The sequence below is a fragment of the Asterias rubens genome, chromosome 12 (assembly GCF_902459465.1).
Source record: "Asterias rubens chromosome 12, eAstRub1.3, whole genome shotgun sequence".
In the NCBI taxonomy this organism is placed as follows: domain Eukaryota; kingdom Metazoa; phylum Echinodermata; class Asteroidea; order Forcipulatida; family Asteriidae; genus Asterias; species Asterias rubens.
The window spans coordinates 7,662,310-7,685,702 of record NC_047073.1 but is presented as its reverse complement, the minus strand read 5'-3'; the positions used below and the strand labels follow the sequence as shown (position 1 = coordinate 7,685,702).

General features: G+C 38.2%; 2 protein-coding genes across 4 annotated transcripts; one reads left to right on the top strand and one right to left on the bottom strand.

Moving 5' to 3' along the window:
• Positions 1 to 1,878: 1,878 nt before the first annotated feature.
• On the bottom strand, positions 1,879 to 15,214 carry LOC117297533 (DNA methyltransferase 1-associated protein 1-like). Of its 3 annotated transcripts, none has more exons than XM_033780623.1 (12): positions 14,863 to 15,214; positions 13,564 to 13,649; positions 12,491 to 12,620; positions 10,992 to 11,066; positions 10,505 to 10,663; positions 9,748 to 9,918; positions 8,608 to 8,814; positions 7,831 to 7,902; positions 5,749 to 5,873; positions 4,725 to 4,974; positions 3,259 to 3,306; positions 1,879 to 2,793 (listed from the first exon to the last, which is right to left on the bottom strand). In XM_033780623.1, the coding sequence occupies exons 1-12, from the start codon at positions 15,046 to 15,048 to the stop codon at positions 2,734 to 2,736; spliced, it is 1,569 nt and encodes a 522-aa protein (XP_033636514.1). In that variant the 5' UTR covers positions 15,049 to 15,214; the 3' UTR covers positions 1,879 to 2,733. The 3 variants fall into 3 exon arrangements, with proteins under 3 accessions (XP_033636514.1, XP_033636515.1, XP_033636516.1); XM_033780624.1 differs by having other exon boundaries at positions 12,491 to 12,611; XM_033780625.1 differs by having other exon boundaries at positions 13,564 to 13,655; positions 14,868 to 15,214.
• A 1,004-nt stretch (positions 15,215 to 16,218) lies between these two features.
• Positions 16,219 to 19,767, top strand: LOC117297845. Its single transcript, XM_033781010.1, has 3 exons — positions 16,219 to 16,341; positions 17,553 to 17,756; positions 18,792 to 19,767. Exons 2-3 carry the CDS (start codon positions 17,674 to 17,676, stop codon positions 19,219 to 19,221), a joined length of 513 nt encoding a protein of 170 aa, XP_033636901.1. The 5' UTR covers positions 16,219 to 16,341; positions 17,553 to 17,673; the 3' UTR covers positions 19,222 to 19,767.
• Positions 19,768 to 23,393: the final 3,626 nt, after the last annotated feature.

Sequence of the window (23,393 nt, the reverse complement as noted above, 5' to 3'; positions counted from 1 at the left end):
GGCCCTGCGTCACAAAAGACAACATTATACAAATTTATGAACAAATCATTTCACTGATGAAATAAGAACTATACAATTCATATTCAGCAAGTTTCTTTTTTATAATGCACATCGTTAATTATGCAGCTTGACCCTCAATTTTTATTTTGCTTATAAATATTTAAAGTGCTTTTTGATACAAATATTTTGTTATCATTTTTTTGGGAGGACTCACAGACGCAAATTAAACCCTTTATTGAAAGTGCTTGTGCACTAACAAGAGATGCATTTTAAATGCAGCAAGCCTGTGGGAACGAAAATGACAAAGCACTACAAAATGTCATCTAATCATTATTCACTTGAGTAGAGTAATGATGCGAACGAACGGCTGTACTTTTACACTACTCAAGGGATTATCATGATTATTATTGAGGAATAGAAGCTGACCGTCTCTCCGTCTATCTATGCAATATTATAATCTGATAAAAAAGGCTGTCTTTGGATATACATTTTTTGCTGTAGTCAATTTGTTTATGTTCATCCCTAATAAATTAATTACAATTTACCCAGTTTGTCTTCTCTGTGGTTTATTCCTTAATAAATGGATATGTGGAGGTTGAGACACTTGTTAAAAACAGATGATCCAATAAATAAAGTATGAATGTCACAGCGCTTGAGGGCGCAGAAATGCGGCTATTTCAGTCTTTTATCTGAATTCAGACTTTTTCGAAGTCTACCTGGAAATCAAAATTGCTGTACTTTTCTCCAAAATAGATAAGTTGTAATCTTTGATCAACTACTTTAGCCTTGAGGATACTGTCCCTCAAAGCTCACTGGAATCTATAACTCCAGGTGAAATCAATGACTCTCACTCCTGGAAATGACAACTCTGGTTGGATCTTTTAATTAATCCACTGTCCCACAGGTTATTGGCAAACCATCCAATAAGACCTTAGGCTTAGGCTGCCAACAGCCACAGAAAGTCAATACAGCAGACCCAAAGCTTACCAGCTGTTGGACACAATGTCTTCTGGCTGCGACTCTGGCTAGATCACTACATCTTTCCATTCTTTATTGTCACTGGAGTAAACAGCCAAAGGAAGTCAATCAAAACATACCCCCAAGGTTTAGGCTGTTGGACAGAATGACTTTTGATTGAGATTCTGACTGAGATTCTGACTAAGATTCTGACTAAGATGACTGCATCTTCCAATTCCTCAAACTAACAACGAAGCTATCATTCACAGACAGCAATTATGCACATTTCATACAAATCTTTTTCCAGAATTATTTACATACATACATACAAAAATGTTTTATAAACCGCACCTTCATCGATACCACAGCGGTTTGTGATGAAGCAAAGAAACGTGGAAACGATGAAACAAATCTGCAAATAAATATCATAAACAGCAAAACAATGATTGTGGGAACAGGTGTGATTTCAGATGCTTCTTGAAAATATGAAGTGCTCAAACTGCTGGTTGCGCGACTACTACGCACTGCCCGACTCTACTCCCCATAAAAGTCGGCAACCAGCAGTTCGCGCGAGAGCAGTGATAACTCGACTATTTCACTGCGTGGGACAACTAACTACATTGTACTTGTCCAATAGTCTACAGAGCACAGAGATTGTGTCCAACTTCCAAAAACATAACTTAAATAAACAAATACTGAAAAAAAAGACACTCATTGGTTGAAATTCGCTGGACTGTTTTATTATTTTATTTTACAGGAAAGGTTGAAAACAAATTAGCAAATTCAAGGGTCTGTATACGTTTGAAAATTATAGTGTAAATAACAATTTGCATGGTAGAAAATACAGCAACTTTGGATAGTATTACCGATATGCATTTTGAGAAACAGTTCACTTTGAAGTAATGCGGTTATTGTATACTGTTTACATTTATATAAGATTGAAACATTCAAAGGGTTCCAAAAACCAAAGGTATCCAGACCCTTTAACAAATAGGTAGACGTAGCTCATGTGGAGCAAAGGTATTTCTGTTTGCTTAAAATAATGGTAGCTGTAGCTACCACTCCAGATACAGTATTTAATTATACTGCTTTTCAACTATTCAGTAGAACACAAGATTCATGATTCAATTATTAAACATTTTTTCTTCGGGGCTTTAGGCAGAAACACCTGCTTGATAAACCAACCATGTGCCACATCTCTTTGATAAAATAATTTTTACAAAGAAACCAAAGCCGTACCCATATTGGTAGTTACAGCTAGGGCTATGACCGTATGGGTTTGCTAGGGACACCCTAGACCTGGTAGGAGTGCCACTGACGTCCTGGGTATAAAGCTTCCCTACAATGTGAGCAACATTTTGACACAATTTTGTTGTATTATTTTACCTGATTTGAGAAGCTGAAATTCCGTTCATGTATTCTAGGTGTCCCTAACTACAGTTATGATGAGTTCACAACTAACCATCAATCCATGGATGACATTATATCTGGAACTAAAGTTGAAGTTCTGCACTATCTGTTGCTCTGGTCTTGGCATTCAGACACCAGTGGCCATGGTCTCTGTTGCCCGCTCCAAAGTTTCTCAACGACTTTTCCCAATAGTTTTTCCCTTTTCAGAACTTCTTGTATGCTGACTTTTTGAAAAGCTATTTTTTCTCTCCAACTGAATAATTTAAGAGGTACATGTATGACCCTGGTCCATATCTCTATCTCTCTGAGAATATTTATCTAATGAAAGAAAAATAAGACGACCTTCTTTTTTGGAGAAACGAGTCCTCATAATTTCTTGATTTTCTTTACTACAGTCGGCGGCTCAATGGCTGTTCGTCTCTTGCGCTGTTTAGAAAAAAAGACAATCGTTAATTATTGTTTACATCTCAGCTAAGAAAAAAAAAGAAGAAAACAAATTCAGCATTTATTTGAAAACCAGGGACAAAATAGTGAGAGGCGAGCCATCCATGCCACTTGTATGCCCACTTTAGGCATTTGGTATGCCTTAAGGGACCTCTCCTGAACCTAAGCTTCTGGCTCCAGGCGCCGTCTAATGTTCGAACCACTACCGTGTACAAAATACACGCTACTACAAAATACAAGTATAAGCCTGAAGGCCGGTTCATTCTCGCTGTGTTTCCACTGCATACGTAGACAGAAAGGAAGCCCAGGCCGAGGTTTGAGAAAGGCCCCTTGAATCCACAGGTCTTTGTTTGTATAAAATTATATCAAGGAAATTCTAGTTGGCACCATTACAAATTTCATTAATTATTAAGACAAGTTAAAATAAAAATTATAAAATCAACTTACAGGTGTTGAAGGAGATGTGGTGACAACATCAATGATTTCTGACACAGGCTGTGAGAAACAATAATGACAATTTAATAATTTATTGAATTTATATTGCATTCTCTCCAGGACCAGCCTGTTTGGGGGCGCCAAACAGTAAAAATGTCACAGTAGAAAATTGCACAGAAACAGTAAGAAAAAGTACACCAGTAAAACTAAGAAAAAATAAATCAAGGCTCATTGACAAAAAAGTTCATGAACACCATAATACTGTAAATACGAAAAAAAAAAAAACCCAATGCAACTTGGGGTTTAAAAAGACTTTGTGTGTGCAGTTTAAAAATATGTGATGGCAAATTATTCCATACGTTAGGTGCTGCTGACTAAAAGCATGATTTCCTAAAGTACCCAATGATATTATGTTACTTTTAATTTGAAATACTACACACAGAAAAACAACACAGTCACAGCAAATGGCCATGCATACACATTAAAAAAACTAAACAATCTAATATTTATCTAGTTTTCTAAGAGCAAATACATCAGAAATCTGATATGAAAAGGAACAAGATAATAATAACAACTGGTTGTTACATGTATATAGCGCATTTTACAATAATGTATCAATGCGCTTTACGTTAGTGTCCTGGTCATTGGGCCAATAACATTTCTTTATTCCTTCTCAACTCCCTAGGGAGTATAGCGCCTGAGTTGCTGTTGCGCTCAGAAGACTTTTTTAGAACACAATATCGACCTCTATCCTCAAAGGTACCTATTGATACTAAGCTTGGGCGATATCACGATATTATCGAATATCGCGATATTAATTTGGAAACGATTTCGATATCGGATGGATTTGGTTTTAATCGAAATATCGATATATCGCGATAATCGCGATATATCGATTAAATATCGCGATGTATTTGCTAGTTGAGACATCTTGCACCCCATAGGTTTGGAGTCAAACCAGAAGAATAGGTCATTAGAACACCTCTCTTATGCTATGACTGTCTCTTCTACAACTTTCACTTGGAGTTTGAAGACTGATGATGTCAAATTTAATTAATCGCGATTATATCGAATATCGCGATATAATGTCGGCGATATATCGTGAATAAAAGAAATCGATATCGCCCATGCTTAATTGATACCCTGGATGAAGAGAAGCAATTATAGTAAAGTATCTTGCTCAAGGACACAAGTGTCACGACTGAGACCCAAACCTAGACTCCGATGACTTAACCCCCAGAACTTGAATTCAGTGCTCTTAACCACTCGATGACTAATAACCACCAGAACTTGAATTCAGTGCTCTTAACCACTCGGCCATGACACCCTACAATAATTAGTCAAAAACATTAAATCTAATTTAAAAAGAAAAAAAGATAAAGTATGAGAATGGTGTGGGATAGAATCGTCCCCTAAGTTAAGGAAGAAGAGACAGGGAGAAAAGGAAGTTGAGGGAAAAACACAAATCATTTCTTGACCTTCTTATTCTTGTTGGATTGGTCATCCGAGGTGTCGTCCTCCATCTTAACAATCACTCCTCCTTCCTCCAGCAACATTGGTAGTATCTCGTTGGGATCCTCCATTGGCGGCATGGCGTTGATCAGCGACAGGGCTGATGAGGGGAGCTTTCCTGGAGCCAAGGCTTCGTAACGATGGCGCAGAGTCTGAAGTTCAAACTCGCAGTTGGCGTGTGCCAACTTGAGCTCGTACAGGAGGACCATGTCAGACCTGTGGGGAATGGGATGAAGAGATAGTCACGAGATAAGGTGCAAGAACTTCAGGGTGAGTGATGACTGTTTGAAGCTTCGCATGGTGTGAAGGATAAGAATTAACTATAAATAATAGTAAACATGCGGGGTACAACCATGTAATAGTTCTCTTTTGAGGGAGTGTTGGCTCTGAAAATGTTTTGCACAGTATACTCTGCTTGACTCCAGGAGAAAAACTTCAGAGTGAGAATTAAAGACAAACTGTATTCAGCAAATTTGCTACTCATTCCAACACTGCGTCTTCCCATTATTCAGTATTGTCACTGGCGCTAAGGGAGTGTCTCATCAACTAAGCAGAAATGAGCAGGATACCAGTCACAATTTGTACACGTGCCATTGTAGTTTGGCTGGGAACTGTATTCTGGTAAGCATCATTTGGTGCTTAGTTCATCCTAAGACACTCAAATCAACCGCCAACAGATAATTTTCCTTTGTTGCATCAACATTATGGAACAATCTCCCACCTACACTTCGTTTTGCAAAATCATTGAACGTTTTTAAGAAGAATCTTGAAAACATACATTTTCCCATGTTGATGGTTTCCCGTTTGTATATATTTTTTGTATTGATTTGTATTGCTCTTGCTTCAGATAATTCTGTCACAAACCTATGTGATCTTTATGGAATGGCGGTATATAAAATAATGTTGTATGTATAAAGTATAATAAATGCTTAGCCTTTTTTTTGGTGCTTAAGCAGCTCGATGAAATTGGGCCCAGATTGCAAGACGTACCTGAGTTCATTGTAGAGCAAACTGATGTCCTCAGTTGGCATGGGTTGAATGGGTATCCCTAGCTCATCAAGAAGGTGTTCTATGGCTTTGGTTTTCTTCTGACCGACTGAGGACGGCAACTTCATCTACATCAAGAAAGCGTGCAAATGGTTTATTTCCAAAAGTGCTGTCAGAAGTTGAGTGATAATGATTTAAATTAACCCTACTACTCTTAATTTGGGGTTGAACAAAGAAAGAAATTACTAGGGTGGGATATAAACCAATGACCTCCGGATTAAGGTATCTAGCCCTATGTTGGCGGTATCCCCGTTTTGTTAATTTTGTTGTCTACTACTCTTGGAACATTTTCCAGTGAGTTAAAGACAGTGGACACTGTTGGTAATTGTCAAAGACTACTCTTTAAAGTTGGTATATCTCAACATATGCATAAAATAACAAACCTGTGAAAATTTGAGCTCAATCGGTTGTCGAAGTTGGGAGGTAATAATGAAGGAAAAAAAAAACACCCTTGTCACACTAAGTTGTGTGCTTTAGATGCTTGATTTCGAGACCTAAAATTCTAAATCTGAGGTCACGAAATCAAATTTGTAGAAAATCACTTCTTTCTCGAAAACGACATTACATCAAAGGAAACCATTTCTCACAATGTTTTATACTATCAACAGCTCTCCATTACTCGTTACCAAGTAAGGTTTTATGCTAATAACTACTTTGAGTAATTACCACTAGTGTCCACTGCCTTTAACCATAAATATTTGCAGTTAGTGAAAACCAGACACTAACTCTTGCAAACAGAACAAATTACTTTACACAAAAAACAATAAGCCATTTTGAGATATGGTGGCCACATTACTACAACTATGTAAGGTTTGTGTAAATCCATCTATATATACCCAAACCACACAGTGCACTCATAGAGTATACAAATATTCAGTGGCTCAGAGTGGAATGGGAGCAATATTATCGCAAGGTAAAATTTGGACTGTTCCATTTCACGAGACGAAGCCGAGTGAAATGGAACAGTCCAAATTTTACCGAGCGATAATATTCCTTCCATTCCACGAATTAAAGCCACTCAATGTTTGTTTTATATAACTGACATAGATCCTTGTCATTTGATGTATTTTAAAAGTAAAACATTATGAAAAATCACACAAACTACTGACAACAAAAAATCATATAGCGCCGCGTAGCGGCAACAGTGCACAACGGATCACAACCTTTTGCACAGGTGCTCCTTTGTTTTAGCAGCTGTGCGGCGACGCTGTACTGCTCAAAAACATTTGGAACAAGGATGATCCTAACTGTTGAATGGGAAATTCTATTTCCCGTGGGCGAATAGGTCTTTTTGATCGCCGGATGGGAGTAATAGTGAATGTCACGTGAAGTAAGTTCCACCAATAAAAATAATGACAAGGATCTGTATGTCAGTTATATAATGGCCACTATATATCACAAAGGCTAAGGAAATAATAAACTTATTAATTTATACATAAAAACTGTGCAGACATGACAAAGTGCAGACATGACACTGTACTGTTTTATATAACACCCAAGCAGATCCTTGCCATTTGATTGGAGGATTGTACGTCACGTGATAGCAAATAAAAGTACCATTGCACGCTGAGTCACTCACCATGCTTTTTCGTTCCATCCGAAAAGTACCATTGCACGCTGCCAGCGTGCAATGGTACTTTTCGGATGGAACGAAAAAGCTGAGTAAAAACATCACTGCATGCGCGTTGTCTTCGGTAACGAAGCAAGGCATATTAGTAAAATTACTAGCATTCGTCTTCTACAATTACAAATTGGAGGCCTACGCTTTGTTTGTTTTGAAAGTTGTATCTTTCAATCAAAATGACAAAGATCTACTTGGATGTTATATAAAACAAATAATGAATGTTTTTCATTCGTGCAATGGTGCGAATATGGTCATTCGTTGAAAGCTGGAATGTTCCATTCAACTCGGCTCTGCCTCGTTGAATAGAAAATTCCATCTTTCAACTCATGAACATATTTGCACCATTGCACTCATAAACATTCATTATGTGTATAATATTTCAAAGAGACAAAGAATCTTACCTTTTGGCTTCTGAGGTAAACTCCCGACTGCTTGAAATCTGGAAACTTAATTCCTCCAGTTTCCAGAATTTGCTGCTTAAAAAAATGTTAAGATAATACAAAATGCATCAAATGAGAGAAAATCATGCATTTTGTCAGCGTTTTCATAACGTGGTGAATCTGCATTGTAGCCAAAAGCTTTTAAGAAAATCAAAGTTAAACTACTTTTCAAACTGCTGTTTCAGAAAGTTTTTCTGTTAAATTTGACTACATGTACCAAAATAATTTTGACTTCTTCAGTGATACAAAACTGAAATAGTGCACCCCTAATGACGCCCGTTTTCAGAGTATCTCTCGATGGCAGCTGCAAAAATTGGACATTCTCCTGAAGATGAGCAGAGTATACTGTTCGAAACGTCGAGACCAAACCGGCTCTTCTCAGAGCCAACACTCCCCCTAAGAGATTTACACATGGTTGTACCCACAAGTTCACTATTTATTTATAGGTTCTTCTTATTTCTCCACACCACGCAAAGCTTCAAACAATACTTAGGACATTGATTGTGAGTGAGAGAGACAACAAGTAAGGACAGATCTTAAGATCTAGGGCTCCTGGCAGGATTATTATACAGAGTCATTAGAGCAGATTTACATATATATATATATATGAGTTATCCTAAACACATTCACAACCACAAAAAACCCTAACAACACCCTTTTACCTCTAAACACAAGCTGCCAAAATGGGAAAACAAGTAGCTCAGGAATCCAGGAAATTTGGGAAACGGACAAACTTACTTTGGAGCTTCCTTCCAATTCTTTTCTTGATTTGCTCTGAGGCAGTTGAATCTTCTTTTTGGTAATCTTTCGCTCGGTCCGTCGCAGCTCTGCATTGTTGTCTGCCGCTGTGATAAGTTTCTGGAGATCTTGGGTTTTCTTCTCGCGTTCTTTCTTCCTCAACTCGATCTTCTTTAATTCTGCGATCAGCATCTCCTCCTCTTCCACCTAAATGGATAAAAAAATTCTTTATAAATTAACTGTTCTCAAGTTGTTAAAAATGAGAAACACTTTTTATATACCGCTTTTCACATCCAAAGTGCATCTCAAAGCGCTTCCAACATTATTACCCCTGGTCACTGGGCCATTTAATTCATTAAACCATCTCAGCTCCCTAGGGAGTATACAGCCTGTGCAACAAAAACGGGCTACTAAGCTAAATCAACCACAAGAACTATCTCTGCCCGCAAAGGTACCCATTTATCCCAGGTATAGAGAAGCAATTATAGTTAAGTGTCTTGCTCAGGGACACAAATGTCACGAACGGGACTCAAACCCACACTCTGCTGCACAGAAACACCAGAGCTTCAGTTTGGTGCTCTTATCCACTCAACCACGACCACGACACCCCCAAAAAGGGCTGCAAGGTCAAATTTAGTTTTGTGATGCACTCATTTCCCAATGTGTACATTGTATTCTCTTTTCTACGTGTATCTTGTTGAGTCACTTTGTATGACTTTATATCTTTTGTAAGTAGTGATTATGTTTGTATTTTGACCACAGCAGACCACAAGGTTTTAGCGAGGATTAAGTAAAAGGGTGACAAAACTTAATGGAAACTTAAACACTGGTCGCCCAAATTGTTCACTTACAATACGTTTCCATGTAAATGACAGATAAAACAGGGTGTCCAAAAAGACACCCATACACCCCTCTGGCTAAGTAACACTATGGCGGATGTGCTATTTTGAAGATCTCCATGCCCTAACAGAGGACACAGACCTTTCAACTGCATAGACGTGATCGGTAGAGATACAGAGTTTGAAATAGAGGACCTTCCAAACATGATTAGAGATAAACACCTCTGGCGTGACGTTGTGAATGGAATCTCTGTTGCACACCACTAATTGATGATAAATGATGTTAAGGGAGAACACTAACCTGTTCTTGAGTGCGATTGAACAATCTCAGCAGTTGTTCCTTCCTCTTCCTTTCATGTTCAGCGTCATACACCTGCGCCGCTCTATTGCTCAGGCTGGGATCAGCTCGAGCCTTGGACAATTTGTTGATGATGCTGTAATAACGCTCCTTCATATCTTCAATACTACGCTTCTGTAAAATATCCACACTACAAATCAATGTTTAAGAGCTGCTAAGAGTTCACAAATATAAAGCTAAAACAGTTCTCAAAAAACAGAACCCCCTCTCACAATGTTCCCATACACACTATTTCCCTCCTGTAAAAAGGAAAAATAAAATTATTTGAAGAGCTCCTAAGATCCCAAGCACACAATGAAGACACAAATGACAACTTTATTCCCTAATAATAATAACAATAGCGCCTTCACAATATCATCAAAGCGCTGAACAGAATTAGGCGAGAAACCAAATACAAAGACGGGGGTTACTAGAACAATGCTTTGAATTGTTTCCTGAAAATGGCGATAGAAGGAGCGTTCTTGATATTGATGGGGGTAGAGTTCCACAGTTTGGGGCCAGCAATACAAAAGGATCTGTCCTTGAGAGAATTTGAACCAGTAGGAATAGACAGAAGAAGTTTATCATCAGAGGATCGAAGTCCCACTCTGTCTGGTTGATACAAAGTGAGTAAATCAGATAAGTAAGGAGGAGAAAGACCGTGCAAACACTTGTAAACCGTGAGGAGAAGTTTGAAGAAAAAAAAAGGTTTTACACCTACCCCATACGATGTGTAATCGAACCGGTCATGAACTACGACCCATCGCAGGTCAAAGCGGTTACAGAGGTCAAAGAGATGGTCGGTAGCCTGTTTGGTCCATTTCTCATCATGTAAATTCAGCTGGTACTCTTGACTGGTATACAGTGGCACGGACACCTCCTGTAGGAATACAGATTCTGAGCAATGAAATACTGCACTGGTATGTAAAGAGTTTCAATAGCCTACTTAACAAAAAAAAAATACAGAGAGTACAAACATAATTCTCTCTACCCCAATTATTACTACAGACCATCCATTTTGAAGGAGTGCTATTTTCCTAACATCAGGTTTTGGACTCACAAGATCAATATTATATTGTTTTACCTTTTCAAGCAAAAATATTTGAAGGGAAGTTTTTCATTATGATTAACTTTATACCACATTAATGTTGAAATCTGTGGACATTTTCAGTATACAAACGTTGTGCACACCCTTTAAATTCTTGTACCTTATTAAATCGAGCAAACGGGTAGTCTTTACCCTCATCTGCAACTCTCCTCCAGTGGTAAAACACTGCACCGTCCTGTATAGCAAAATAACAAATAGCTATATTTCAAGTCTAATTTTAGTTTGTAAAGAGGGAGCCATTTCTCACAATGTTTTATACTATCAACATCTCTCCATTGCTTGTAAGTAAGTTTTTATGCTAAACATTATTTTCAGTAATTACCAATAGTGTCCAGTGCCTTTAAGTGTCTCGCTCAGGGGCACAAGTGTCACGACTTTTGGTATCAAACCCACATTCTGCTGCTGACAACTCCAGAGCTTTGGTCCAGTGGACTTGCCCAATCTGACATGACACGCCATGTAGCCCCTAGCAAAATTTCTGATTAGTAGCTGCTGCTTGACTGTAATTTCGCCTTATAACAAATCTGCAATATTGGAACATTATATATCGTAGGAGGTCCTGTTTTCGAGGTGTCCCTAAAATCGTGGCAAATCTTTTACCACTCTGTGCGCGATGTAAACCGTCCTTAGATAAAAATTGTGTGGTTTTATTTGCCAAGCAAAGAGTCTCCTCTCCCATGACCAAAACTTAGAAACACGTAAGGCTCCACTGGTTATTTGCACTTGTAAAGGCAAAAAGTTTGGTATTTTAGGCATTTCTACAAGGTTCAAAAATATGTCATAATGTTGAGGCCATATAAAAATATTTGCCCACCGAAAAAGTTTCATCAAACACTATTTCAATTCACAATTCATGATGATCAAATTATGTGACTGAATATTTTGCTGAGCATTCTGGAAAAAAAAATACAGAGGCTTAAAGAAGCCATGTGCCTTATATCATTTTCTAATATTTTTGGAGATTTTTTATTTTTTAACCCTCATATCAATATTATTATTAATATTAAAATTTAAATATCAGCTTGTTGATTCAATTATCACTCTTTTTTATACGCTTCATTATAAATGTTAAGGAAAAACAAAATTTTAAAAAGGGGAAGAAAAAAAAATCAGATTTGAAAGCCAGTAATTATTGACACTTTTTATTATTATTTTTATTTTTTTTACTTTATGCAAGTTACCATGGTATTTTTTAATATTTAATGAAAAAATATTTTGAATAAAATGAAGACAACTGCTGGCTATAGAGTCATAGACAGAGTCTCAAAGAACAGTTGTAGTCACTGCAGATGTTTCTTTCATGTATGGCTTCACCGGGAAACCATACTTTCTTGTTTGCCGTGAAAACAGGAAAAACTCAAAACAAATGGGGTCAGTTGAAGTCATAAAAGATCGGTGTGTGGTGTGAACATTTCAATGTCCATCAAGTTTTAATATGTTTGCATACTTCATATTAACAAATGAAGATAATTAGGGCATCGGTTGATATATGGCATCATTATTTTTATCCCAATTCGAGGAAAAAGGCATAATACTGTGAAAACTGGTAAGAGGAGGATATATATTTTTTTTGTTTACAATTTTCACATATCAACCTACCTTTCTGGCAGGATTTGTGAATGACATCCGCTTCCAGGGTCGAACTTTACTCCGTCCTAACTTTGCTTTCATCTGTTTATAACCCTGGTTGGAATCCGATGGTATTAGCGCTGGAGGATCCCTACAAATCCAACAAAGTCGTAATAGAGAACCAAGGTCATTATCGAAAGTAGATGAAATCACCGAAGAAAACAACAACAGATGAGACAAACTTCTTAATGTATGTGCTCACAATATAAAAAGTCTGAAACTGCACAGACTGCTTGTTTTAAGAAATGTAAGCAGGCCTGATACTTCACGGAGGCAACGAAGGCGATTGCCTCCGTTGCCCCTTGCCATTGCCTTGGTGCCCATGAAATGCTCCAGTAGAAATTTACAATTTCCTCATAGGGTGCCCTTGCCAAAGAGAAAATTGCCTTGGTGCCCTTGCCCTTTCAAAAACGAAGCATACAGCCCTGTGTAAGTGTGTACAATAAAACGAACATGTGAAAATTTCATTTCAATATGGTTGTGATACTGTATCACCAATAATCTGGAGCGAATATGTCCACACAGGAAAAATAATCCCTAATAGGAATACACAATCTGGGTGTGGGGGACTAGGTGCCCACTAATTCCAAAAAGCCGACAAAGGAATGTATGTTGTTGATGTAGCCTAACAATCACCCATTAGTTTAAAATTTCCCTGGACCAACCCCTGGCTTGGGAGAGGGAGGGAGGGTTCATAATAAATTGGCAGCAAATTCATCAATGATCATAATTCTCAACTTTTGTAATGAGGTCATTGACAAACTACAAATTGAATCCCTGTACCTTCAGACTAACATAATCTCTTCTTTACTTTGGGTTGAAAGAAAATTTGTCAACAGCTGGATTTGAGCCTAGGACATCCGGATTTAGCCTGGAGGAAAAAGATCGATCTCTAGTCAATTTGTCTTTGTTCAAACCAAAATGAATGAAAAATTATATTTCATCCAATTTAAACATTGTAATTGTAAGTTTTAAGGTGGGGGGGGGGGGTTGTTCCATGTGTTATTGTTAAAATTAATTGTATAATTAAATTTAAAACTTACTTGTTGTCGGAGTAGAGCAGGGCATATACCTCTCTGTGCATACCCTCAGGTCTCTTAAATGTGGACTCATGGTTTTTCTTTGATTTCTGTTTGCAAAGAATGTTCAAGTTTATTATTGAGCAATCTCCCACTAAATAGGCTACATGTTGATTCAAAACATAGGCCATGGTTTCTGTTACTATGAACTATAAACTTAAATAAGGCTGACGGGGAGCATTAGTTTCTAGAAGTAGCCTTGCCCTATCAAAGATGAAATATCCAACCACTATGCATAATTCCGGAGGTTTGGGTATTCATGTCTTGAAATAGCACTTCCCAGCAGTCCCACTTGAATGCAATATTCAAAATAGAAACTCTGTACAGCCAGACAGTCTCGGATATCAGAGAAGAAAGAAAACAAGTCAAAATTCACTTCAAACGCACATGTACACATCATCCAACATATCCAACCTTACTCCTAGAACTATGAGGTTTGTTCTGCTATCGATCGTATATTCACAACGATCGTAGTTCTAGTAGTAATCCAACATGTTCCAGCTTTTTTTTCCAATCCCCCATATTTTGATTTTTTTTACAGCTGATTTGCCATAAACAGGACGAAAGTGTAACAACAAGACAGACACAATACAAACAAAATACAATCAAAATTACACAAATATGCAGGGTTTTAAACAATTACAAGAACATAAATCATAATTATATTTACCTGTTTTTAAAACAATTTAATAAGGAAATTAATTTATTAATTTGTTTAAAAAATTATAAAATTTAAATAGGCACAATTTCACAAAAAGTAAACAATATTTAAAAGGAAATATTCTTGCAATCCAACCGACAGACTTTAAGGCAGTGGACACTATTGGTAATTGTCAAAGAACAGCCTTCACAGTTGGTGTATCTCAACATATGCATAAAATAACTAACCTGTGAAAATTTGAGCTCAATCGGTTATCGAAGTTGCGAGATAATAATGAAAGAAAAAACACCCTTGTCACACGAAGTTGTGTACGTTTAGATGGTTGATTTTGAGACCTCAAAAACTTTCTCGAAAACTATGGCACTTCAGAGGGAGCCGTTTCTCACAATGTTTTATACTATCAACCTCTCCCCATTACTCGTCACAATTTCACAAAGAAAGGTTTTTTTTATGCTTATAATTATTTTGAGTAATTACCAATAGATAGTGTCCACTGCCTTTAACATGTTAACAATGGGAAAGTTAGATTAATTAAACTTAATTTTTCAGGATTTCAACCTCCATGCTCCAACCATGGAGGTAGAATTAGTGCTCCAACCAACCTGTTTTTTCTCTGATGAATGTGAGCCAATAATGCCAATGATCTCATCTTTCTTCCGTACTTGTTGTGCCGTGGTCTCGGTGCTGTTGACGGCGGTCGAGGAGGTCGACGCGCTCGGCGGCGGCGCAGTTCCTGGCTCTGCCTGTACGTCAACATCCCACTCAAAAATGTCCCTAACGTCAGACATTTTGTGCAAAATTGAACGCAGAATGTGCTCAAGTTGGTTTCGGTGATGTACGATGGATGGTCGGTTTACAGACAAAACACAAACTAACAGGTTGCACACGGTATTAAATGAAAACCCTCACGTAGCGCAGACAACGTCCTACTCCTTGTGATCCGCCATTTTGTTTTGCCTGTAATATCTAGTTCTTTATCCGACGACTGTTTTATTTGCAGTTGTTTTCATGTGACGCCGCAACGACCTTTGCCCTAATGTTCTGCCGGTTCGAAGTTTTCTTTTGCACACTCGAGGCAGTGTGAATCGAACCATTTGAATATTGTTTCGAACTAAATAATACTTGATCATTGAATATTGTGGAAGAAATGTGGAAATTGTGGACTGTTTTACCTTTTTTTTGGTAGGGTCCGACCATGGAGCTATAATGGTAGGACCATGGTAGGACCATGGGGCAATAAACTATACGGTTAGGCCATAATAGAACACTCTTTCTTGTTGGTCATTATCACCCAATTTGAAGAAGGCATATCGCTTGTACAACTATTGTTGCACACAGACCCAAGTCCTTCGGGTGTGAAAGACCCATTTTATTTTTTTATTTTTTTAAGAGATGTCGTTGAATCTTGCCTAACCCATGGAGGAATTCTTGTCTTGTTGAAGCACGGAGGTAGCTACCTCGAAGCACGGAGGAAGGAAAAGCCAACCCGGATGCGTAACCGGATCTTATTGGGCGGTCCGTGATGGAATGTCTCACGTGCATACCCTAATTGGAACATTGAACAGTACATTTCAAAGCTAAGATACTGGACACCCATTGTCAAAGATCAAAACAAACCTGTGAAAATTTGAACTCAAGTATTTGTCGTCGAAGTTGCGAGATATATAATGGAAGAAAAAACAGGCCCTTGTCACACCATCCCCACCATGGAGCTATAAAAAGTGCATTCAGATGCTTGTTCGGGACCTCAAATTCTAATTCTGAAAAAATCAAATTCAAATATTTTAGTGAAAAAAATCCGTTTCTCACAATGTTTTATACTATCAACAGCTCTCCATTTGCTTGGTAGAGGCCTACCAAGTAGGTTTTTGTGCTAACAATTATTTTCAGCAATATTCAACAGTGTCCAGTGCATAAAAAACACTATACAAAAGTCAAAACCGGTGGAATACGAAACAAATCAGGCGCGTGTAGTAGCCAGCTTTCTGTTGTTGGGGAGGTCCATGGAGAGGAAGCTATGGGCCTCCTGTGGAAGGAGAGGAGGTGCTAAAATGTTGTTGAAGATGAACGTCAAATTTATGGTAAGTTAAGCTTTTTGTGCGTCTTTTTGCCTTCTTGTTCGATTTTGGTGATTTTGTTTATTGGGCGGTATGTGGGGGTCTTCGTCCTCCCTTTACCAGCTTGCCCATCGAGTGCGCAATCGCCACTGCTGATGAAACTACCTGTAGGCGTGGGCCTGAGCCTGTGATCATAATTGTTTTATGTTCTGTTATGTTGCGCTGGCGCATTAGGCTCCTGCAATGCACTACCGTTAAATAATAAGATAATAGCCATTATTATCAATTATTTTCTGCAAAAGTAATTTTGAAACCGGAAATCCTTGGCGTCGCGTCAAGACCGGATACTGTGGGTTCCCCTGGTTTTCCCCATCGGCCCAGGTTATAATTATACCCTTCCTGTGGTGTAATACTATCCTTGTTTACGACGATAAGAAACGCTTGTTGATGTGCACAAAGCTTACATGTTACGTAAATGATCTTTCAAGGCATTTGATTCTTGGTGAAAGTTATGGGAAGAGTGACAATAGTCGGTGAAGATTTAAGGGCAAAGTTTTTGGAACGTTTCATTGGTATTAAATGGGGTTACATTCGTAAATTTCATTAAAAAATGTCATTTTACTATAATGACATTTATAGGCCTATGTCCAACCGGAACAAAAATCCTCATGGGAATCCAATCTGAGAAACGTTTCTAACAGTAACGCTTTTCAGATACCAATTACTCGGCATAAAACTTTATACTTATACAACGTCACAGCCCGAGTTTTTGACAACCCAGGTTGAACAAAATATATCGGGAAATCCATAAAAATGCAACAACAAAAATCTTTACTAAAAATGATATTCAAAATTGTGTTGATTTTGTTGAATACAAAGCAACTTATAGGGGTATTTTTGCAGACAAAATAAATTTGACTTTGGTAACATAGAGCATAGAGCAAAGTTTAACAGAGATCTCTCAAAAATATATTAGTCAAAACAAAACTAGTTAGTCATACTAGACATATTTTGACTAATTCATTAAAATCATGTCTCATGTGACTATATTAGTTGTGTTGTTTTGACTATTATATTTTGTACATGCTAGTGCAGAGACCTTTATGGTTATAACACATCTTTATTATGATTGAGTGTTTTATAGGCCCACCAGGGCGGTTTGTTTATCAACAATAATTGAAAGGTCGACACCTTACCTTTAACCAACATATCCTGGTTCTCCATGGCCACCACAGCGTTCTCGCCTCGGCGAACCTATAAATACCGGGCCCCATCTCTAGCAGCTGGCACATTTTCAGACACCGGCCTCAGTACAGGACCACTATTGCCATCAACCACTAACTAAATTACAACAAGATGCATTTTGGAAACTTCTCTGGTGGAGCTTGGGCCATCCTGGTCGCTGCCTTGATTGTCTGCACTGAAGCTGATCGAAAAACGTAAGTAAATGTTTAGTTCCTACTTCATGCACCAAGATGCTCTCATGCTGTAAAGTGTAACAGTTAAATGTGTTATTTGTGCTGGCCGACGATGAAGATAAAACCGTTCTCTGTAAACAGTTAACTGTTGGGGTACTTTAATTACTTCTCCTATACTCGTATAATATTTATATGCTATCGTAATAACGTTGTTCGTTTCGCTATCGGTAGCGGAACGAACATCATGGTTCTATAGGAGTAGGTTATAATATTTACCAGACAGTGTTTCATTGCAATTATTCGCACATTATACAGGGAGTTCATAAGAAGAATGTTTTTAAGTGAAGATTTAGACCATCCTTGCTCTATCACCAAAATGATTAGCATCACCTTATATAGCGACGGATCTCCTCTTTCATTACATAATATTTAATCATTATTCGGTCGGGGTTGGATAAATTTCGGCGTTGTATGAAGTTTAAATTACTAGTTTGGGATATTTGTATCTATAGTATAAGCCTGGAGGAAATTTCTCCGTATGATGAAGTTTCCTTCATGGTATACGTGACTTTGACAGTAGAACAATAAGAGATACTGGATACTGGCGAGTCTACTCTTTTGCACTATAAAAAAGCAAGAGGGAACTTCGAAGGGATAACGAGTATAGTTGAGACCGAGGGTGATGGTGTGGAGATGGTTTATGGTTCCATACAAAGTTAGTGAACTCGTGATTTAGAAATGATGTCACAGAGAAATAACATTTATGATTGGTGACATTGTTTCCTATATAGAGTAAGGTTAGATCACAGAGCAAGGAGGTTTTACCATTTAAAATGGTAAACGTACTGGGACCTTGAGGCCATAGCCAAGGAATGTGTATGTTGTATTTTACAAGGTTGGAATGAGCCTTGGAATGGCAGAGATATGGGACACCTGTTGAGATACCACCACTGGAGTGGAAAATTTCCCTTGTTTTACAATAACCAATGCAATAACACAACTCTTTTTGCAAATTGCCTGATTTCTAATTGCCGAATGTCCTTCTCCCCATAACAGGTGTTTCTGTGATCTTCGGTACAGCACTTCTCGTCTCGTCACCGGGGATAGCATCGACAGCCTCCCCGTTCTCTATGACCTCCCAAACCCCTCCTACACCAACTGGCTGAGCGTAGGCTGCAAACGGGTCAACGGGAACTGCCCCAACGATTGCCTCAACCGAGCCCACGTATGGCTCGGAACCGCAGCCAACCCGAGTAGCCACTTCACCAGTGGGTCCGGTCCGAACGCCTGTGAGATCGTCAGGCGTAACGCCCCACCCAGCAACAAGATCTACGTGTACGCTTCGTACGACCCCAGTGTCTGTGGTGGAAGGTCGTGGCAGTACATCACTGAACTCTGCTGCTGGGCGATATCATTCCCTGGTTATAGCCCTGTGTATTTGCACAATCCAATGTGTGCGCAGGATTGCTCGCCTATGGGATGTTAATCTGTGTCGTCTGTCATAAGTTGTGAGTTTTAGGACATGCATTCTGAAAGTAGAAAATAAAATCTCTTGGAATACACCGCATTTCATAATAAGCTGTTTCTGCTTGGGAAAAGATGTGGCTCTGAAAATATCCAGTTGGTTTGTAAAATGTTGTTCTGAAAGACTACGTGGTTGATTCTATTGTAAAGGTATACAGCGCTGGTGACATGAACAAAACATCAGTCATCTCTTTAAATAATGAAACCACTTCCATTTAAAAAATGTGTGTTAATAAAAGTTCACATCTACATATTATTTTACTAAATTAAACAATCAGTCAATTAACTTAATCAATCAATCATTAACTCGTTTCAAAAGGCTAGGGATCATTTCATGAATTCACACACTTCTTGTTGTATCTTGTTGACTTGTATGTTATCATAATCCTTAAACAATTAATCTCCTAAACTTAAAAACATTACACAGTTAAAGTTTATTCATAAATACCTCAGACAGTTACGCTATTCCTATTGGTGGAGAGCGCGTCACGTGGGTGTGTATAAACCTTTGTTTATGATCAGTAAAAAGTGTTGAAACATGGGCGTGACACGCGAGCTTGCGCCTGTGCTTGCAAGACAGTTTCTTCACTCCTATTGGTCGAGAGCAACGGCCGAGACTGTTGTGCCACATTACGCGATACGCGCGACTCGCACAGCATTCTCTAAGGAGTTGTTTACCCGAGGGATAGCTGGAGGGGTGTTGTGTTGAAAGAAATCATTGAACAATTATAATTTTTGCATTTATTTTACTTTTTGATTGAAAAATGTTCATTTTTTTGACCGAAAAGGTATTTATAAATGGGAATCAAAGTGTGTTGAATCTGTTTTCAACTAGTGGTTTAAACCCGGCGAGGCCTGGTTCTTGATAATTTACCTCGACTTCGTCTCGGTAAATGATCAAGAACCAGGTCTCGTTGGGTTTAAACCATTAGTTGAAAACCTCCTCACCACACATTGACTCCCTTATTAAATATATATAGGGGCCTAGACCTATTAACAACGAATCATTATGTAAGCCGATGTTTATTGTCAATAAAGCAAAATGAATGAAATTTATAAATGCGTCTTTGTCACCTTTTTTTGTTTTGGTAAGAGTGCAAATTAAACGAAAATTTTAACTTAAACTATAGGTATTATTTATTATTATTAATGGTTTATTTACTTTAATCAATAATTATTTACATAAAAGACACTAGCAGTAACAAAAAACTGAATTGTGGTGTTAATGTACAAACGGTTGTTACACAATTTAATTGAAACACAATTTCATTTAGTGACGATGACCGCTTATTTTGAAATTCAAATTGCCAAATCACAAGCTTGAATTTGTACGACCATAACAGTAGGGGCCAATTTCAAAGAGTTGATTAAGCAAAATTTTTGCTAAATACGATAACAGCTCGCTTATTTTACACATGTTACTGGCCAAAATGATATGCCATATACATTGATTGTGACTGGTAATTAGCTGTTGTTCACTAAGCATAACAATTGAGTGGAGTCTTCGCCGGTAATCTGATTTTAAGCCAGGATTTTTTGGGGTTAAGCAAAATTTTGTGCTTCGCTTCTATGAAATTGGGCCCAGAATGTTAAAGGCAAAGTGTAACCTTTTCTGGGGAGTCGTTCTATTAATCCTACAATTTACAACTAATAACGCGATAATTTCATTTCAAAAGTTGGTCGTATCTTTCTTCTTTTCCTGCGTAGACCGGGGGCATTAGCTCCGGCCGGTTTTTTAGCCGTATCTAAAACACAAAGTGCAACTTTTGAAAATAAATTTTACATGTTATTTGAATTGTACAGGGGGGGGGGGGGGGGGGGTGTTAACAAAATTACTCCGATAATGGCGTGCTCATCGCGTGCGCAAGCGCGTTTAACGCACGCAATTGTATTGAGAGCGCGCACTTTTCAAAACTGGATGAAAAACACGCACACAGACAGTTTGAATAAACTGCTTTTGAATATAGCGATACAAAATGTGGACTTATAATATGAAAGGAGATATCACAGGATTGAGGTAAAATACTTTGAATCTTTAGAGTGTAGGCTACTTTACTTTGAACGGCCGACATTCGACCATATACTGCATGATGGACATGATATTAAATGAAATTGGGCTGGCATGTACTTTTTGGTGATCAAAATTGTATGAGGTAGGCCTGAGCGATATTTATGTGCATGAGCTACACAGCTTTGTTGTAGGGATTGTGGGAGACTTTTTGAAAGCTCTGCCACTAGAGGGCAGCAGACCTACAAGGTAAGGGTGCACAACTACTATAGCAAACAATGGTAAATGCTAAAAATTCAAAAATACTCACAAAATATTTAGAAGTCTCTCAGCCTCTTGAACATTAAATCAGATACATTGTCATACAACTAAACTTCAGATTTCTTCTCAAGTTTTGGTAGGTAAGCATTTTTGAATTTTTGCTATAGGCCTACTCTAGAAGAAACACTCCCCAAAACTCATGCACACCGCTTGTTATCCTTGGGGAATTCGTGTCCAGTACGTCCTGTTCCAGAACAATTTGGTTTATGCTGGCAATGTGTTATGAAAACAAAATACAGTTTGGCTAAATCTAAAATACAAAATCAAAAACACGCAAAACACAAGGTATTTGCTGTCAGTGACCGTCACTCAAGCTTCTCCTATTCCTAAGTTGTTGACATTACCTGGTGAAGAGCGCCCTCTCTTGGTGATTGGCAGATAGTCTAAAGTTTCCCAGCTATCATCTATTATACCCAATGTGCTCAACACAAAGTAAGTGTGTCATTATAGCAGTGTACGTGCTATATTTTTAGTCAACGAAGTAATTACCCTTACAGTCATCTTAGCTTGAAATACTCAGTGCAGTGAATAAAATTAATACAATGACAAAAGCCGATTGAATTAAAACTATGCGTAACTAAAAGAGGCGAAAAATAATCCATATTTATACAGATAATGCGTTGGCCCGCTCGATCAACACTAAATGATCATGAAAAACCTTACATATCATGCCATGAACCATCATTGCCAAGTACACCCTTCCCCAATATTAAAGCTCAATTACAATTCCTTTAGTTGGAGAACGCAAGAGAGAAGGTTAGGAGGGGAGGCGACGTTCCACATCTAGGCCTATGTTGTGCACGCTCAACAATTAATTTATCAAAATACAACAAATGACAATATTCCATACCGATTATAAATACAATTTCTAATCCAATCCTACGAAATGATTATTACCTTTAAGAATACCTCCCTTACCCCACATTACCTTTCACAACATTTGTATATACTAGAATCCTCCTCATCTAGCGGGGTGCCGCGCGAAGCGCGGCATCCCGCTAGTGTTCATTATGCCCATACAAGATGCGGTTCATGTACGGGTCCTCTACAGTTTCACCTTGGTTTATTCAACATATTCTGAGCATGTTGAGTGAAACTCACTTCACAGTCAGATTAGTTAGAGTATGGTCCTTTCAATTACAACTCCAAAGATTGCAATTGTATTAAACATCACTGGGCAGGGGGGGGGGGGGGTCTACACTGCTCGTGTTAGCCACAAGGGCGTCGATGGGTGGGGGACGGGGGGACCCCCCCCCCCTTTTCAGACGGGGGGGGGACAGCATATGTTTAGTTTATATGATCTTCCCATCAAGGGATCAAACTCCCACAAGGGGATATAAACACCAAGCTGGCAACAACCAATCTCTCTCATACAAACATTGGTTTGACGTCTATGATTATGAGTTGCACAAATCAAGAAATTGTGATTCAGTAACTAGACGACAATATTTATTCTAGTCATTGTGATATCAGATGCCCCCCCCCCCCCCACTTTCTGATTGACTGTCATTAGAAAATATGCAACAAAGTATAAACTATACATAATTTTCTTGATATTATTACAATGTTTGTTCAAATAAAAGAATTGCGGACAGACGGTGAAATGTCTTCTTCAATTTCATCTTTATTCTGATCATCATGGTTCTGATGGACCACACTCAGAATGGTATTTGGGGCCTATTTCCGTTTCTTTATACAGACATATGACGATAAATTTCGGTACACGATGCATCCAGACAGAAGTTTGTGTGTGTACGCGCGTGCAAAATGTTTTACCTTTATTTGACAATCACACAAGGCACAAA

What these genes read in the sequence shown, in the direction of transcription:
- LOC117297533 (XM_033780623.1), bottom strand. Translation starts at nt 15,048, where the DNA reads ATGTCTGACGTTAGGGACATTTTTGAGTGGGATGTTGACGTACAGGCA. An exon ending in TCAATCGCACTCAAGAACAG is followed by an intron (nt 8,815 to 9,747) that starts GTTAGTGTTCTC and finishes TTATCCATTTAG; the next exon opens with GTGGAAGAGGAGGAGATGCT. An exon ending in AATTGGAAGGAAGCTCCAAA is followed by an intron (nt 7,903 to 8,607) that starts GTAAGTTTGTCC and finishes TTTTTTAAGCAG; the next exon opens with CAAATTCTGGAAACTGGAGG.
- LOC117297845 (XM_033781010.1), top strand. Translation starts at nt 17,674, where the DNA reads ATGCATTTTGGAAACTTCTCTGGTGGAGCTTGGGCCATCCTGGTCGCT. An exon ending in ACTGAAGCTGATCGAAAAAC is followed by an intron (nt 17,757 to 18,791) that starts GTAAGTAAATGT and finishes TCCCCATAACAG; the next exon opens with GTGTTTCTGTGATCTTCGGT.